The sequence below is a fragment of the Equus asinus genome, chromosome 4, assembly GCF_041296235.1.
Source record: "Equus asinus isolate D_3611 breed Donkey chromosome 4, EquAss-T2T_v2, whole genome shotgun sequence".
Classification (NCBI taxonomy): Eukaryota; Metazoa; Chordata; class Mammalia; order Perissodactyla; family Equidae; genus Equus; species Equus asinus.
In genome coordinates, this window is record NC_091793.1 from 117,235,847 (window position 1) to 117,254,988 (window position 19,142).

Consider the following 19,142-nt stretch of genomic DNA (forward strand, 5'->3'; position numbering starts at 1 on the left):
AACAAAGTGTGAGAATTTCTATTTTGATGAGTAAGATTTTTCAATTTTTTTCCTTTCTGCTTTTATGTAGTCCAGTTTTTAGGAGAACAAGGCAAATACCTTGTTCAAAAAAATGTATAAGAGTTGCAAGACTTCAAAACTCTCCAGCAACGTACTATCACTATAAAAAGATGCTGAACATTTTGGGCACAGGCACTGTCCAGTTTACACCCAAGGAAGCAACACTTAGGATATGTTTACAATACTTCAAATCACGTAAGTATACAAGAATTCTTTTTCCTTTTTTAAACGAAAAGTATGGCTCAAGAAAACTTCTGACATTTTGAAATAAATTTCATTTGGTATTTAAATACTAAATATGTACTATGCATATCATCTGTTAAAATAACAAAGGCTACAAGCAGGTAAAGGCCAATACAAATATGATTTTCCAAACCCATTCCCTCAAGTCCTTTTCAGTAATTAATTCGGTGCAATCATGTGTCACCATTTTTTACTCAATCTCTCCCTTAAGTTTCTGCTTCCTTTCCTCCATTCCCCTTTGGCCTCCTGTCCCACTCAATACAAGCCCCCTTCCCATTTTTACATCCACTATCTACCTCTCCAGCCTCGACCGAGGGAAATTCCCTGTATTCCTATTGTAGTAAAATTTAAAAGGCACTGGTGGCAAGTTAGAGAACCAGCTTAGTAAAATTGGACCATCCTCCCCTTGGAGAGTATGCAACCTTGGCAATATTCCCAGTTTGGAGAAACAAATGCACAGAACCAAACCAACTATTTTTTCACAAGGTTAGGATATAGCAACAACAAAAATCATTGCATAAAACACAGTCTTGGGCATACAGGGTTCACCACAGAACACTTCACAGCTAATTACAGTCTATGCATGCACTACAAGTAACTGTTCCTAGTATATGCAAGACACAGCAACCGTGGATATGGCTGGGGAAACAAGAACGGCTAAGGGCTCAATGCAGGAAGAGTGCCCTTTTTATACTAATTCTTCCTGCATTCCCTGTAAACAATTATAATTAGTTCAGTATAAGTTGACTTGTCTAACCATAGTAACGATATTTTTTAAAAAAGAACGCTTATGTTTCCGCATTTTTAAAATCTGCTTACCAACACTTTTCAGCTTCTCTTCAAGCAGTTTTAAAGTTTGCTGAATCGAGGCTCCATCAGCTGGTGCTACATCTACGCACAACATCCCTAACAGGCCATCCAACTGCTGAGACAACTAAAGCAGAGGGACACCAAAGAGATAACCCTGATGGAATCAGTATCTAAAGTGTTTAATGATTAATGAGGTTTATAGCTAATGAGGTTATCACAATTATAGTTGAAAAAGACTATGCTGTTAAAAGACAAGGACGACTAATTAGAATACATGTTATCTGAAAGACAGAACACAGACGCATGCAGCAGGAAGACGAAGATGTGCAACCACGCCAGGAGGACATAAAAGAGCATGGAAACGTCCATTTCAATCTATGTTATAAACATGGAGAAATAATCAAAATGACACTTATCTGCCAGGTTGGGACATTCCATTTAGACAAAAAAAAGGTTTAGTTGCATGCAGAATGACTTAAACATTTTTTTAAAAATCAAGAAATTTTATCTCATTTCCCCCACCAGTAAATTATTTTACTGTTCCAGAAAAATAATTAGGAGACATGCAAACCTGCAAAAATTATGTGCAGATAAGTGTTCAGATAATTTGAAGAAAAGCAAGCAATCCGAGTAGACACTTACATCTTGGGCAACACCATGAAATTCAAGAGCTGCTTGTAAGAGATTCTGCCTAAATTCCAGCTGACTGGCCTGTCGATAACAAACATCGCTAAGTTGTTGTTGCAGCGACTTCAGTTCCACCAGATCTTCCTCATCCCCGGCATTTAAGAGTGCTGCAATTTGCTGATTAAGCTCCACATATACTGCAAACCATTCCTGCAATAGAGATGTTGTAAAGTAAATTAAGGGTCAAATTAGTTCCCAAAGAACTGTATTATATTTTATAATTTCCCCAGATAAACTAAGTAACATATATGAGAATTTTCTAAGGCAAGATTATTTAAATTGAAGACAAGAAGTTCCCATGCGCCAAACCCTTCCATTGTGGTCCCTGGAACTTGCTCCTGCCAACAGTAAAACCTCTTACAGTCTCATTCTGGCCTCGAAATTTTCCCTTCTTTTTCTTGTTCTGCATGAACCCAAGCCACCCTCAGAGAACAGTCAGCCCGCAGCCCTCCTAAATAACTGCTGTTTTTGTTTCCACAGCCTATATATCACAAGCCTGGAGGTTGGGGAGATGGCTGCCTCATTGCTCATTACTATTTCCAGGCCATTTCTTCTCTTGAAAACTGCATCTCCTTTGAGGTACACGCTGTCAGATGACATCCTTCCACCCTTTCCTATTGCATGCCCTCATCCATGGAGCTCGGCAGAGACCATTCCTTCATCTCACTGCCAGCCTTCTTTCAGACTTCCATGACATAGACACCCACCCAACACTCTGAATTCTCAGTTCCTTGATTCCCTCCCTCACTTCCAACTATCTCGTCCTCACCCCACCTCAGCTACCTACTCCAACAGACATAAAATGTTGCCATTATCATATACTATGAAGCAGCCCCAAAATCTTAATTTCAAGAATCCCATTCTCTGACCACCAGCTACTGACTCTCAATTGACATCCTTCAGCATGGTCACTCCTACCACCCCAGGAGGCCCACCAATCCAGTGACCTCAGCATGTTTTGCTGCCCAGCACTCAGGAGCCTCATGCCCTCATATCCTATATACATAGCATAGCCTCACATCCTTGGTCAGAGGCTCTAACCACCACCTGGGCCACAATCCACGCTCACGCCCTGCTCTCCCTCCTTCCAGCAGATTCATCTATCAAAACCTGAGACCTGGTTTCTCTGCCTATTGTGTACCTAGACCAGAGTAGCTGACCACGGCTGGATAAAAACAACTATGCGGACAGGTGGTTTTTTAAAGTTATGAGTTAACCTCAAATGGGCCTTCAGTAATCCTACTACATTTCTCTAGTCAATTCACTTTCCCATTCTCATGATTATTTATGGATTTTTTTCATCCCTTAAATCTTCAACTCCCTTTTCACTGCTTCACTCTCAGCCAAAAATCTAACTTCTTAATTCACTAGGAAGCAATCAGAAGAGCGCTCTCTTCTCATCTTCTCACTGACAAATCTACGGCCTTCCCGGCTTCAATAGGCCTTTGCTTTGCCCTTCCTGCTAAAATAACGTATGAACCGTCCCTGCGTCTATGGCCTACTGCTTCACTTGTGTGTTATTCCATCTTTTGTTACCTATATAAGGCTTTGTTCTTGCAATTATCTTCTCTCCCATCATCAATTCATCCTGTTCAACTGGATTATTTCCATCAGCAAATAAGCTATATAGTACCTTATATTAAAAAACAAAATATACACTTAGATATGTGCATTTTACTATATATAAATTAAACCTCAATCAATAAACAAATCTCCCTTAAAGGAGTTCTCTTACATTCACTTTATCTTCTCATTTCCTATTCTCTTTTTAATCCACTCTCATCAGGATTTTGTCCATCCCACTCTGATCAAATTCTCGGTCTTCATCTTATTGGACTTCTCAGTTACATTTGACAAGGGTGACCACTTCATCCTCCTTGAAATAGCTTTTTCTTATGTTTCCTGAAACACAATATCTCCTTTTTGGCCTCCTCTGCTGGCTCTCCTTTCTCTTCTTGCCCTCTAAATTTAGGAGTGACCCAGGGTTCAGCTTTCCAAGGGCTCTTTTCTTCTAATACTCGTCAGGCTTGGATGATTTCATCTAGTCCCACGCCTTTAAATAACATCTACAGGCTGATAATTCCCAGATTAATATCCTCAACCTTGACTCCTCCCTTTGACCCCAGGTACTGATACCCAACTCTCTACTAGCTTTCTTCATTTGGATGACTACTAGGTATCTAAAACTTAACCTGCCCCTAAAGATACTGATTCTCCAGCCTCCCAACCTGCTTCTCTCCCAGTCTTCGCCATCTTCATAGTTGCTTAGGACAAACGCCTGATTCCTCCAAGAGCAAGTCTTGCTGGCTCAACCTCATGAACCTAACAACTTCTCATCACTTCTACTGCCTCCGTTTTATTAGCCTCCTGCCTTCCTATTTCATTGTCCCTACTCCCTATTCTCCATACAACAGCCAGTGATCTTTTAAAAACGTAAATCAATTCTCTGCTCAAAAATCTCTCCAATGATTTCACATAACATTTAAAATAAACTTCAAATTCCTTTTTGGGGGCCAAAATCACATAATACACAATTATTCTCTTTGGAGACAAGGCGTCAGCACTGTAGGATGGTGGATTACTAAGAGAATCCTAATAAGCAGCTTTAGGGATGCTTCTGCACGTTCCTACCATGTGCTTTTTCTACCACCCACCTACCTCCATCCATAAAACTAAGATTTATTATTGAACTAAAATACTTTAAAATCTATTTTAAGTTACTATAATAATTTTAATATACTTAATATCTTTTCTGTTGTGCTTAGCTAGTATTCAAAAACTAAAGAAACTTCTTATTGATACTCTTTGACAAAGAACTACATATTAGAATTTTCATTTTCCATATATTAGTATTGAATATCCTAATAAATTTAGGCTTATTTTTAGCTTTATTTTTGAATTATGCTTTTAGGAAGAATCTAAAATTTAAGTCTTGACAGAGTGCTTTAATACAGAATGGTTTGTTAAAAGTTTTTCCAAATTGTACCCCTATTAAGCAATCAATATACTAGAAATTTGTCATAATTTCTAAGACCTGAACAATTCCAATACATGCTTTAAAGTGTTGACTTTTACTTACAAAGAGAAAAGAAAGCTTTTAATAAAAAATTAGAGTATTCTTAAACATCATAAGCTAATATACTCATCCTGCATCAAACAATCTATTCTCAAGGTGAAAATGCAGTGCCACCTATTGGTCAAAAGAGTGTAATTCGCTCCTGTAAACCTTTTAGAATGGAAAATTTCAAATCTATTCAGAAGTAGACAGAATGAAACCCCGTGTACCATCCATCTTCAATAACTACCAACTCATGGCCAATCCTGTTTCATGTACCCTCTTGTGCAGTCTGTTCCCACCTCCCAATTTTGAAACAAATCCCAGAAATCACACATCATTTCAAGAAATGAGATCCATGTTAAGCCATCAATGTTTCTTTTCTTTGGGCACCAGGTCTATGAAAGCGGTCGTCAGTGCTATGTGCATATGTCCTCAAGTATTAAGCATAAGGAATGAAAAAAAAATGCTGTATCTTAAGGATTTGCATGAAATTTAGTAGCTTTCCCTGGGGTGGGAGATCTCATCTGAGTATCAGAGATTGGTGTTTTAACCTTAGTCAGTGACCCATTGATCAAAAAATGTAATCTCCCAATTTCTTCATGTATAAAATAAGGTGATGGTATTAGAATTATAAGATTTTTCCCAAATCAAAAGTTCTGAAATTTTATATTGATTTCACGTTATAAGTAAACTTAAGCACATGGAAAGGGCCAACTTGTTTCTTTGATTTTAAAACTTTATAAATTTCATAAAAATACAAAAACAAACATCTGAACACAGGAATCTCTACATATACCATTTGTAATTTCATCCATACTATATGCAACATAAAATATACTTTTTAATTCCTTTTGAGAACTTCATTATTCCAATTGACATCTTTCAAAAATAATAAAATACAGATAAATCTTGTCTTTAAATTCTCACATATTATGTATCTTTACTTAAAGGACTTCTGGGATACTTTCACAACTAGATCCTCTAGATGAAGTCTAGAATGTTCTACAGCAAATACTGTTTTCAAGAACTCAAAAGGGAACAAATTATAGAATATAGTTACACTATAGTGAGAGGCTCCAGAAAAACCCACAGGGTTCAAATAAATCACAGTCTATGTCAAAATAACAACAGCACTAAGTTATTTAGAAAGCATCAAGAGAATTAAAAGATTATAACCTCAAGAACAGGGGTTATATGTTAAAAACAAATTATTCAATATATATATATATTTTTTACCATCAAAGGAAAAACCGTTATGTTGGAACCTGTGAAATGTATAAAACACACTGATCTTTCCATTGCGGGATTTCATTTTTAAGTCTCTTACAAGTACTAATTAGGACAATTGCAGAGATAGTGTACATACTATCTTCAGATGAGTCCAAATGTTGTGATACCTCTTGCTTACATATTATTCTCTCAGCTAGATTACAACTCCCATAGGGTACACTGTGTATTTTATCTACCAGTATTGCTGATTATTAAAGCTCATTTGTGGAACATTATAAAGAAAACAACATTAAGGAAACTAAACGGAATGGTACGTATTAAAAAGGAAAATAATGTCAGATATTGTTAAAATACATCTCTAGTAAAGAGCAAATAACATCTGGTCAACAATTCAAATTTACTCCTGAGAAAAGAATATTCAATATTTATTCTTTAATTTCATTTATATGTATATATTCATTAATATATACATTTACTAATACTATCCAACTTTTAATTACCATTTCAACTGGGGAAACTGAAGGGTAAAGAAAAATATCAGATGTCAGACGATCTTTAAATCTCAGCTGGGACCAGAGTTTAACATTATAATTGAACAACTTTTTTTCCAGTTTTCTACTGTTGTCCATTTATATCCTAGAAGTCAGGATGTATGTTATATTCACCCTTGAACACATGATTTTTTTTTTCAATTAATACATAAATCCAATCAGTGTATCTGATCATCTGGAGTTACATTTTGGGGGGGAGGGTGCTGGCTTCTTTCATTACCTATTCATGGGGAAGATGTTTTATTCCTCATATTATGTGTATGGTGGATACTACGTGTGTGTGTGTGGAAACTGATCAATTTTTTAAGACAATCTAGGGAGACAAATTAATGGATTAGAGTTTTACTTTTCCAATTTTCTAGTCAATCTATTTAAAATTACCATAAGAAGTAATATGACTTGGGGGAAAAAAGAGGTGAGCTAATTGATCCACAAACTGGATGACCACTTTCTCAATAATGAAGAGTTAACTCTAACATAGCAGGAGCTTAACATGTATCAATTTCCTCCATATAACAAGTTGTTAAATTTTAAGCCCTCTTGAACAATTATGATGTATAATCTGCCTACGGATTAATCTATTTCCCAATTTCATAACTGTGATTTGATTATCCCCTTGACTGGTACCAATGCAAACCTCTAGATGCACAAAGAATGGAAAGATATCCCGCACCCTGTGCACTCAGTCTCCCTCAGCCGTGATTAACACAACAATTCTGGAATTACTCTCAGGCACTAAGTATACTGTTTGCTCTCAACAAAGCAGGGACAGGCCTCCTTCCGAGAACTGAACAATCAGGTTCTGTCTCAGGACTATAGATGAAGGCTCTGTTTTTATACTATCACTCTTCTGTCACTGTAGTTTTTTAAATTTCACACAAATTGTGTTTCTATAAAAATATATAATTAGGGGCCAGCCCTGTGGCCTAATGTTTGAGTCCAGCACACTCTGCTTCAGCAGCCTAGGTTCAGTTCCTGGGCGTGGACCTACACCGCTCGTCAGCGGCCATGCTGTGGCAGCATCCCACATACAAAGTAGAGGAAGACTGGCACAGATGTTAGCTCAGGGTGAATCTTCCTCAGGAAAAAAAAAAATTATATATAATTAAACTGTATTGGAGACCAAACCAAAACCAAACTTCTAAGGAATATGTACTAAGAGGTCAAAAGGTACTTCATGGCCTCTGAACATTAAACATCCTGTACTTTATGCCTCTGTACCAAAGTTTACAGCAACTTATCACTTAGTACCACACATGCTACTCATTATGCACATTGACAAGAGCACTGTAACGTGCAGAGGAAAAAGGCCCTCACACTATGCTGGCTCTCGATCTCCTCATGCTTCTGCTGGAGGGCTTGGGAAGCCCGAATGGAGTCTCCAATGCCCCACTGTGCTCTCAGTTGTTCTGATCCGGGCCCTTCAAGCCAGTTCACAACCTATAAAGGGAAGTTGAGATGAAATATTAAAATAATCCAATGCTTTTCAAACTTTCATTCTAATTAGTTTTCCCCTTCCAAAGTTCCACAAGTATTTTTAATTTAAATTCTTCAAATTCTATTGCACAGGCAGTAGATGTTTCTTTCGGAACCACACAGCTACAACGTGACAACTTTTCCAAAACCTAAATCTGAAAGAAGGCACACTATAGCACCTTAGGCTTTCGGTTATCTGATCACCTGCAGGCTACAAGAAATCTGGAAAGCTCCTAAAAAAGAAGGTTAAAAATTAACTTACAATGACAAGAAAATCAGAGAACTGTAGGATTTAGAGTTGGAAGGGACATCAGAAATGACATTGGTCAAATTTCTCATCTAACACTTAAGAAAACTGAGTTTCGGGAGATTAAATGACTTGCCCAAGGTAACATAAACCATTATTATAAACTAAGACTAAAATCCACGTGTCCTGACTAATGTTCTTCCCAAAGCATTGATAAAACTGAATGAATTAACTGATTAATATAAAGTTAAAACGGTATTTTTCTCACTTTGAAAAGAAAATTAAAAACTAACTGTAGAATTATACTTCTGCAATACCCTCTAGGGATCTTCTTAGGATCAACTAAACATCCAGCCCCACAAGGCCAGCTGAAGTCCCATTAGCACCAAGTCTACTGAGAAGGATGTAGGGTGGGGACTAGTTTGCCAGAACAGCAGCACTGGGTGTTTCTCTTCTGCTGAGTCCCTGAAGCAGCCCAACAGTTCAGGTGTAAGGAGATGAGAGCCACAAAGACAGATATGGGAGACATTCTGGCATCAAAACCTCCTACCCCACAGGAGCCGTGCTCATTATAAAAGTCACTGAACTCAAGGATGCCCAAAGTCATGCCTTCCATCAAGTATTAACAGGTCTCAGAATCCATACCTAGAATAATTTTTACTATAAGCAATGTTGTCCAGTAACAGTTGACATTCCAATTTTTATCAGGTTTTCAGGGGAACAAAGCTAGATAGTTAAGCAAAGATCAAATTCTCATGCAGAAGGAGAAAGGGTTCGTTAACTCTTTACCCACAGACACATACATTCTAAAACTACATAGACAGAGTGAAGTAATTTTAAGAGAAAAAACAGTATTATCAACCTTTACATGTTACTAAACTAGAATAAAGAATTCAACAACAGATGTACAGTTATGCCCTAAATCTAAACTTAGGATAGCTCCCAAGAAGGGAATGAGGGTGTCTCTGCAGCATAATATTATAGAACCAGTGGACAGACAGGCTTACCTTAGAACTTTATAACAGAGCATCACAGACCCATAGTGCATTTCTGTTACTACCAGGTGAAAAGATATTCATTTTAAAATCAGACAGTTCATGTAGTTTTTAGTAATTATCTAAAAGTACCACATCATAGAGAAAAAACATATATATTTCCATTAATTTTTCATACGCATTGCATCTTCAGATGTTACTCCAGATTTAAGTGCTACAGCCAATTCTCAGAGTACAAGTAATTTCTATTCTGTGTTTTTCACTTAACATCACGCTACAATACTATCATGATTTTCCACGTGGCTGTAGCTATTATAATTTTCAATGGCTTCAAACCTCTTTTTGAAGAAGGCCAACCTCCCCGCCTGCCTGCCTTCCTCCCTCCCTCCCGTCTGTCCAAAAGGAACCAACCAACCCACCCATCTTTATTGGGAGCTAAGTAAATCATGTACTACCTCAAATAACTGTTATGCCTGCTTTCAAGACTCCAATTCTCTATTGTTGGTACGAATTACTTAAAATTTCCACTAACTCTAAGTAATTCTAAGATGAACACATATATGTAGCAGTTATATATACCATTTTTTCCCTGAAATTCTGCACTGCTTTCCTAGGAAAGATTTTTAATTGAGATCTTGGGTTCAATGATGATATAACGTTAATGGCTGTTAGCATACACTATAAAATTGCTGTCTAAAACACTTTTCTATTTTAAACAGCCAAGTAATGAAAGTTTTAACTGAGAATAACCTTTGCAAGGTATACAAACTGACTACTGCTTTTAAAATACTTCTGCCAACTGAAAAAATAGAAATCTCTCCAGTCATATTTTAAATATTAGTGAGATTGAATAAATTGCAAATGTTTGCTTACTAAAAGTATATGATCTTTGTGATTTATCTCTTCATGTTTTTTGCCCATTTATGTCCTAGTATTTTAAATATTAATATATTCTTGGCTTCCACCTTCTCTTTATAAGATTTTAATACTAGAGAGCAAAAACTCAAAACCAAAAAAAGTCAAAATATTATTTTTGACTCACTGGAATAGCCTTGTGCTATAACTTTCTTTGCTAAACTCTTGTTTTCAGAGTCCTAAGTTCATCTGCAAACCCCTGTTGTCAGCTGTTCTTTAGAATGCAATGCTTTGTTCCTCAACATCTCCACTTTTGTGCTTTAATCTTTTGTACGAGCTGTCTTTGGAGGAGCAAGGTACTAGGATCTTGTCTCTCTCTGTTGGCCTGTGGAAAGTATCATTCTTTCACAGCAGAGTCAGATAAGCTGTTACGTCTGGAGAAAGCACTAGGCATGAGTCAATTCTGAATTCTGGCTCTACTCCTACTAGTGGGTCTGAATTTTGGCTCTGCTCCTACTAGTTGAAAGACTTTGGCCCATCATCTTTAAAATGGTGTTAATGTTACTTACCGTACAGGACTGTTGTCAGGATTATACCAGTCATTATATGTAAGACACTTAGCACAGCAGATGATACTAATAATTGTTAGCCTGTTTGCTTTCCTCACTTGTTCTGAAGAAAAAAACCCTAGCTCCTTCTGTCTATTCACTCTTTATAAAGTTGGTCTCACATCTGCATTTTACAGTAAGAGTCCTGTGTTTCTTAAGCAAGTCTCTGAACTGTTTTACTCAACACTTTTGTAGGGGTGGGGAAGGAGGGAGGAAGATTGGCCCTGAGCCTACATCTGTTGCCAATATTCCTTTTTCCGCTTGAGGAAGATTGGCCCTGAGCTAACATCTGTGCCAATCTTCCTCCATTTTATGTGGGACACTGCCACAGCATGGCTCGATGAGCAGTGCTAGGTCTGTGGCCAGGTTATGAACCTCTGAACCCAAAGTCACCAAAGCAGAGCAAGCGAACTTAACCACTACCTCTCTGGGTCGGCCCCATTATTCAACACTTTTTTTTTTTTTTTTTTGAGGAATATTAGCCCTCAGCTAACATCTGCTACCAATCCTCCACTTTTTGCTGAGGAAGACTGGCTCTGAGCTAACATCTGTGCCCATCTTCCTCTACTTTATACGTGAAATGCCTACCACAGCATGGTTTGCCAAGGGGTGCTGTGTCTGCACCTGAGATCCAAACCAGCGAACCCCAGGCTGCCGAAGCGGAAGGTGCGCACTTAACCGCTGTGCCACCGGGCCAGCCCTCAACGCTTTTTAAAAAAGGAAATAAAGAGAGTAAGTTTTAAGGAAGTTTATGTAAACATTTTGAAACAATCTTCCATTTCCTTTTTGGGACTTAACTGCTTCTCATTTATTATTATGTATTATGAATATGGATATAGAAACAGATACAAAGTGGCTTTTAAGTATTTTAAATGATTAATATAATTAATTATTTCACTAGAAATATCTGAATTCTAAAAAATACGGGTGGAATGAAAGCATCTCAAAAATTTTTAACTAATTAATAGTGGATATATTATTTTTAAAAACCTAAGACAACATTAAACTTTGATTTTAGACTACTCTAGAAATAAAAGCAGCAGGTTAATAGAAATCATGATAACTGGGGAAAAACAATTCATGAAACTTTTGAGGAACGATACATTTGAAAATAAATTTTAAATTATGCAAAGACGCCTCCTTAGCACAAAAAACCAGTCACGTGGTCAAGTGCACATATAGTCTTAATGTATGCTGAAAGTAACTTCCCTTAGTATGCAACATCAGTAATGTAGACACAGTAAATGTACGACTATTTCTAGTGAAAATGATGCAAATTGAGGTTGACGCCCCAGTAAACAAGTCTATTTAAATGCATTAATGATGGTGGTTTGTCAAACTAGGTTATAAAATTTAATTTCAATCAAGACATCTTGCTCAGTCAATCTGAATATTAATTTACTGCAAAAACTGTTCCATGCCCAATCCATATCAATATGACCCCTCAAATGGTTACATTTACATGCACAGGATAACCTTGGAGATGTGCTCTTAAAATCTAAGGTGACAAATATTTGCAGAGGCCAAAAATGCCTGTGACTATCCACCATTCTTTCCTGACCAGGCTGATTTCTAAAGACAGCACAAGAGAATATCTGGAAGTATGTGAGGTCAAACCAGGCAGAGGGGCATGTCAAACAAATGTCAAGCATTTAACCCAGAGAAAGAATCTGGGGAACTGGGAACATAGCCTCCAGCTGTACACTTATGCAACTCAGAGTATATCCTATTTTGCATCTATGGTTCCTATCTACAAAGGAAGAAAAGCTCATGGATGATTCTAGAAATAACATCTGCAATGCCAACAGTAATTACTGCCACAATAAATGATGAGAATAACGATCGCATATTTCAGTGAAGTGGTATGTCTCCTACCCAGAAGCACGTGAAATCTAAGGTCCAAATGCAGCAGCAGCAGCATGGTCTGCGTACCAACAAGACGTCTAATGCTACCGATCTGAACTGTGGGGAATAAATGACTGATAACTATAATCGTCATTACTTATATAGTTTATTTATTAAAGCTATAGATTTCTCTTTCATTATGTTTTTAGCGGTAAGTCAACAGAAAAAGAAATTTGAAAAATTCAATTTTTACTAATTTAACATAAGCAGAGACAGTCAATTTTATTTTTATATAAACAAAAAATCTTTTTCATTTTCCCCAAATTTGCAGGACTGAAGACAGTATAGTTTATGTTCTGTGTATGCTGACATGATCAATATATGTTACTATATAGCCAAATTTAGGTAATCGTTTTGGCAAGGGAAATACATCTTTCCCTAAAATGTGAACTGTGAAAAACAGTGCAGGAACCATTCCATGATGAATATTAGTGTTCTAACCAATTCATGAGTAATGCTCATAAAGAAAATTGAACTGTAATAAAGTTTATTTGTTTTTAACAATAATCTCATTACCATCATCACCATCATTATAAATATCTTCATTATCATCTGCTTCTCTAGTTTCTTTCTTCTTTATCCAACTGAGCTGGTCCATCATTTCAAAAACGCCTTTGCCAATACATTAACCCCCTTGCCCCTCTGTCTTTTTATCATACCTATTGATCCCATGTAGCAAAGCACAAATGCTGGATGAATCCCATCACCTGTGTTCTTTCTCTGTGCCTGCACCTCAACGACCAGCTATGAATTGAGAGGCTCACACAACAGGCCAGAAAGTTTCCACTATAAGTTCAAGATCAACACTACCTAAAAATACAACTACCTTTCTATGGTAATTTCACTTTTCCAATCCCCACAAAGGAAATTCTGAATCATCTTCACTCCATTCAAACCTCTAATTCTCTTCAACCACCACACCTCTACCCTGCCTCCAAACCTGCCCCACCCCACAGACGACCTTTGTCTCTGACTTTACACAAAAACTCGCACACACACACAGGAACTCCTCCATCTTCCTGATGCCTGACTAATATGTGGAGGCACCTCTGGATTCATCCCACCCCTCCCTCCTCCTGTTACAAAGGAGGAGTTCTCCCTCTTCCATTCCAAACCTAACCCCTTCCATTGTGCTTTGGAGTCCATTCACTTCACCTGGTCAGGAACTTGATAGTATTAATTATATTTTCTCTCTTGTATATTCAATCCCTCCCTCCAAACAGATACTTCCCACTAACCTTTAAACTTCTTACAGTTTTTCATATTATTAAAGAAGAAATCTACACTTGAACCTTGATGTGGGCTAAACTGTGTCCCCCCACAAAATCCATATGCTGAAGTTCCCTCAGTACTTCAGAATGTAACCATGTTTATTTAAAGATAAGGTCTTTAAAGAGGCAATGAAATTAAAATGAGGGTATTAGGGTTGGCCCTAACCTAAGATGACTGCTATCCTCAAAAGGAGAGGAAATCTGGACACAGACAGATACAGAAGGAAGATGACGGGAGGACAAAGGGAGAAGGTGGGCATCGAGAAGCCAAGGAGAGAGGCCCAGAACAGATCCCTCCCTCACTGCCCTCGGAAGGAATCAACTCTGCCAACACCTTGACCTTGGACTTCTGGTCTCCAGAACTGTGAGAAACTAAATTTCTGTTGTTTAAGCCCCCTAGTCTGTAGTACTTTGTTACAGCAGCCCTACTAAATGAATACAACCTCTCTTCTACCACTCGTAGGCACTGCTCTATTTCTCATCTTTCCTTCAGAGACAAAATTCTCAAAGGGTAGTCTATATTCAGTGTCTCCTTCACCACACTTCACTCTCAATTCCTGAATTCACTCCAGTGAGCTTCTGGCCCTGCCACTCCATGCCCTAGGATCACCAATGACCTTGATCTTGTGCATTCTAATGGACATGTTAAGTCTCTCTCTTATTCAGTCTTTCAGTAGCATTTGACAAGGTTCCCAACTCCTTCTCTGAAATGCTTTCTTCCCTTGGCTTCCACAACACAGAACTCTTCGCACTTTTCTCCTTCATTTCTGGTCAATCCTCCACTGACTTCTTTTCAGAAGTACGCTCCTCTATCTTGTCATTAAATGCTGGAGTTTCTCAAAGCTCAGTTAAAAAGCCCTCTTCTAATCTACTCTCAGCTCTTTCCTTGGCCAATTCTCACCCACATCAATGCTTTTAATCACCATTCATTCACAAATTACAAACAAATATGTCACAAACCCAGACTTCTCTGATTTCTGGACCTGTTCGGGACAACCCTTCTATATCTTCTCTTAGATATCTCCAAGTCACCTCAAATTCAACATGTCTAAAACCAAACTCATGATTCTCCACACCCCTTTCCACTCACATTTAAACTCAAATGCTGTTCAGTGTTCCCTAACTGGCTAACACCACCATCCATCAAATCTTGCAAGCCAGAAAAATGATTCATCTCTGATTTCTTTTTTCTCATCCTTACTCTCACTACTCTCCTTCTGGGGAGTAGGCATGGTTGCAATTTTACAACTATTTGTGTAATTATGTAATCATGCACCATAAGAGTGGGAACCTTGTCAATTTTTCTTACCATTATATTCCACCTAGCATAATGACACACCATTATAGATACTCATTTTTTGAATGAGCAAATAATAGACAACAGTAACAGAAAACTCATTATGTGCCAAGCACTAAACATTTTATAAAAATTATCTTCATTAATCCTTGTAACAGCCCTATTAAGTATTATTATTGTTCTTGTTATTCTCATTTTACTAAGAAGGAAGGTAGGGCATGGAGACGTTATACTTCCTTCCCAAGATAAACAACTTGGAAGTAGATTATCTGGGTGATTTGTATACCACTATGCTATTCCATCTTTATGGTTTTCAAAGATACTCTCAAGCTACTTGGCTAAAGCTTACCTGGGTTTAATACAAGCTATCTTTTAACTTACAAATATATTACATAGAAGAAGTTATACATAATTAACATATGCTCAGAAGTCTTCAGTTTATATGTGGTTATGATGAGATAAAGCCTAAATCCTTTTGTTTGGAATTCAAGATCTTCCATGATCCAATTCCTTCCTTCCTTTCAAGACTTTTTCCCCATGACACCCTGATGCTCCAGTCAGGGGTAAGCAAACAATAGCCTGCAGGACAATTTTGGCTTACTACTTGTTTTTGTAAATAAAGTTTTATTGGAACACAGTCACATACATTTGTTTACATAATATCTAAGCATTACAATGGCAGAGTTAAACAGCCATAGCTGCAAGAAAAACTGTATGGTCCACAAAGCCAAAACATTTACAGTCTGCCAACAACTGAACTAGACTTCTAGACTAGAGTCTACTTCAATGAAAACAAATATAATAGCTCCCATTAATCAAGTGCTGGGTTCTTTCAATAAACCTTTCAAAGGGGTGTTGTTACCCCTGTTTTAGTTAATAAAACAGGAAGGAAGGGAAAGAAAGAGAGGAAGGGTAACAAGGAAGACAGAAGTCAGATGGAGGCTCAGGTGAGTAAATAATGTTACCATGATCACACAGTAAATAAGTGGAGGAAGTGGGATTCATATCATGCTCACTGGCCATGTTCTATGACTCAAAAGCCAGAAACTCTCCATGGTGCCTACTGCTTCCTTCTTACTCAACAGAGCTTGGAATTTCATGCTGCTAGTGCTTACTCACACTCTTCTTTCTCCTTCACAAAACACCAATTCTCCTTTCACAAGGCACCTTCTAGGGAAATCTTATACATTATTGGAGGACAAGCTCAAGTGCTACCTCCTCCACTAAGTCTTCCTAGATCACCTGCAACCAGAGGAATAACTGCTTCTATAAATGTCCAGGGCACTTCAGTCACGGCCTAGACACACTTAACACTTCCTCTCTTGAGGCTGAATGTTAGCAAAAACCACGTCTACCTTTATATCCTGTCAAAAACCTAGCAGAATGTCTTCTATATAACAAGCACTTAATAAACACTTATCTAATGAATGAATGAACCTAGATAAAAACATTGAGACATTTCTCATCTGCATTTTTAAAATAAAATATTTAAGATTGATTTCTCAATCACTCAACAGATGAAAATCCAGAATGTAGTCTAAATAACAGAGATGTCTTCCTTAGTATTTATTTTTAGTATTTTTAGCCTACTTTTCTTATAAAAATTCAGTTTAAAAGGAAGTAAAAATTCATATGTATTAAATAAATTTAAAGTTTTCTATCAGTATCATAAAATAATGAAATTTAATATTGTAATTACTTATATTTGTGTTATTATTTTGCTAGGATAGAAAAACTCTTCATAATGCCCAAATTAACAAAAAAAAACCTAAAAAGTTATCAGAAATTAAGAATAAATCAAATATCAATGTTATTTATTGCAAGCATACACTGAGAAGACAGATATTTCCAACAACTAGTTATTTTTGAAGTTCATTCTGATAGAGTGAGGTAAATGCTCAATGCCATCACTGTAGAAATAATTTTAATGGAAATACTGCTTGTAAAAAATAGAGATAATTAAAAATGGTCTAATATGTCTAAGGTTCTCTATATTGTGTAAATAATGCTTAGTATAAAATCAGTTACAGAGTAGAAATTATTTTTTAAAAACCCCAACATTTAGAATCAAAAAGAGTTAAACATATTCAGATCAGACACCTACCTGCATGACCTTCTGCTGAATCTCTTCTAACTGTGTACGCTTGCTACGTTGCCTGCAAACTTCCTGGTAGCGGGTATATTGCTCTCGCAGTGAATCTAATAATTTCATAACCTGTGGCTGTGCAAGCAGTTCATCGTCCATAGGAGACCACGAGACTCCTCCATCTGAGCCGTTAAATCGACGCTGCTGTAATTCGGATAACAATTCATGCCCTTTATGAATGAAAGATACTTATAATTAATATCCATAAAGAAATACAATTCTTCTCAATTCCAGTCCCTTATTTTTAGAATCCATCTTCCTATATGACTACCTACCTACCTACCAGGTCATACGGACAGGCATACTTCACTTTACTGCACTTCACTTTATTGCTCTTTGCAGATACTGCATTTTTTACAAGATCCTCCACCAGCAAAAAGATTCCAACTGCCTGAAGGCTCAGAAGAAAGTTAGCATTTTTTAGCAATAATGTATTTTTTAATTAAAGTATGTAAACTTTTTTAAAACATAATGCTATTGCACACTTAAACTATGGTATACTGTAAACATAACTTTTACATGCACTGGGAAACCAAAAAATTTGTGTGACATGCTTCATTGCAGTATTTCCTTTACTGCAGTGGTCTGGAACCCAACCCGTAATATCTCTGAGGTATGCCTGCACTGAAATGCAGTGTTTAAATTTATATAGAGATAAATAAAAAAACTGCATGTACGCATACATGTGTACATATACTACATAGCATAATTATATGCTGTACCATAAATTAATATACTATATACGCTATACTATATAATAAATATATAGTATATATGGTGTATATATATTTTCTATATCTATTTATCATATTCTTGTCCCCATTACTCAAGATACTGTGCCAACCAATCTTCTTTCCCTGTAAAGCACAATGACACTCTGAGATTTCTGTCTGATGGTCCTAATTAGTATGTTCTGTCTCATGGTACTAATTAATAGTGAGCAATATGCTGTAGGATTTCAGTATTTATCCATAGCCTTAATCACAGCACCTAAAAGATAAACTGACAGTCTAACAAATGTAGGATTAAAGGAAGAAGGTCTTATTATTACTGCTACAAAATAATATCTAAATAATCTCTATTTATAGGAATCTCTAAAACATATTAACTGTGAATCATGAGGGCCCATACTAGTGTAAGAAATGCATCCAATGTTATTCAATGACAGCAATAAATAGAAAAATCCACTCATGCATGAGAAATTAAAATTGCAGAATGTGCAACATCTAAAGCTGTAAGTGTATTAACAATTTTAAAAGTGAATAAGTTGCAAATTGTTTTTCCAGGATAATATTATTCCAATTATTATTTAGGGACCAAAAAATATGCAGATATTTAAATTTTCTTCTCTTCATATTTATTCAGGAAAATGCTCTAAATTTAAATGGCTTTCAATATACAGAAACAGAATTTTTATTATGATTTGGAGTTATTTCCAGTTTCTAAAAAATATCCAAGATTGTTCTAAACCTCTCTATTTTATACTCTCTCTCTCTACTTTAAGAGTTAATAGCATATAAAAAAGGACTTACTGGCATATAAAATTAATTTTGAATTACAAATTTAAAAAGTTTCTTAATTCAGTGGCTTAAGCAGCTTTCAAAACATTAAATTTAAACATGGAATTAAGTTTTAAATGTAATGCAATATACCTTCTAAACATGTAGGAATTCAGAGATTACAATTATTTCTTTGCTCTCTAA

General features: G+C 36.6%; 1 protein-coding gene across 3 annotated transcripts in view; it reads right to left on the bottom strand.

Moving 5' to 3' along the window:
- Window positions 1-19,142, bottom strand: part of SESTD1 (SEC14 and spectrin domain containing 1) — a 111,367-nt gene that overhangs the window by 14,254 nt on the left and 77,971 nt on the right. For all 3 annotated transcript variants that reach the window (XM_044768635.2, XM_070508196.1, XM_044768636.2), the window contains exons 9-12: window positions 17,398-17,609; window positions 7,957-8,079; window positions 1,756-1,950; window positions 1,123-1,237 (exon numbers count right to left, since the gene is read on the bottom strand). In XM_044768635.2, coding sequence (XP_044624570.1) covers window positions 1,123-1,237; window positions 1,756-1,950; window positions 7,957-8,079; window positions 17,398-17,609 — 645 coding nt within the window. The remainder of the gene's footprint in view (window positions 1-1,122; window positions 1,238-1,755; window positions 1,951-7,956; window positions 8,080-17,397; window positions 17,610-19,142) is intronic.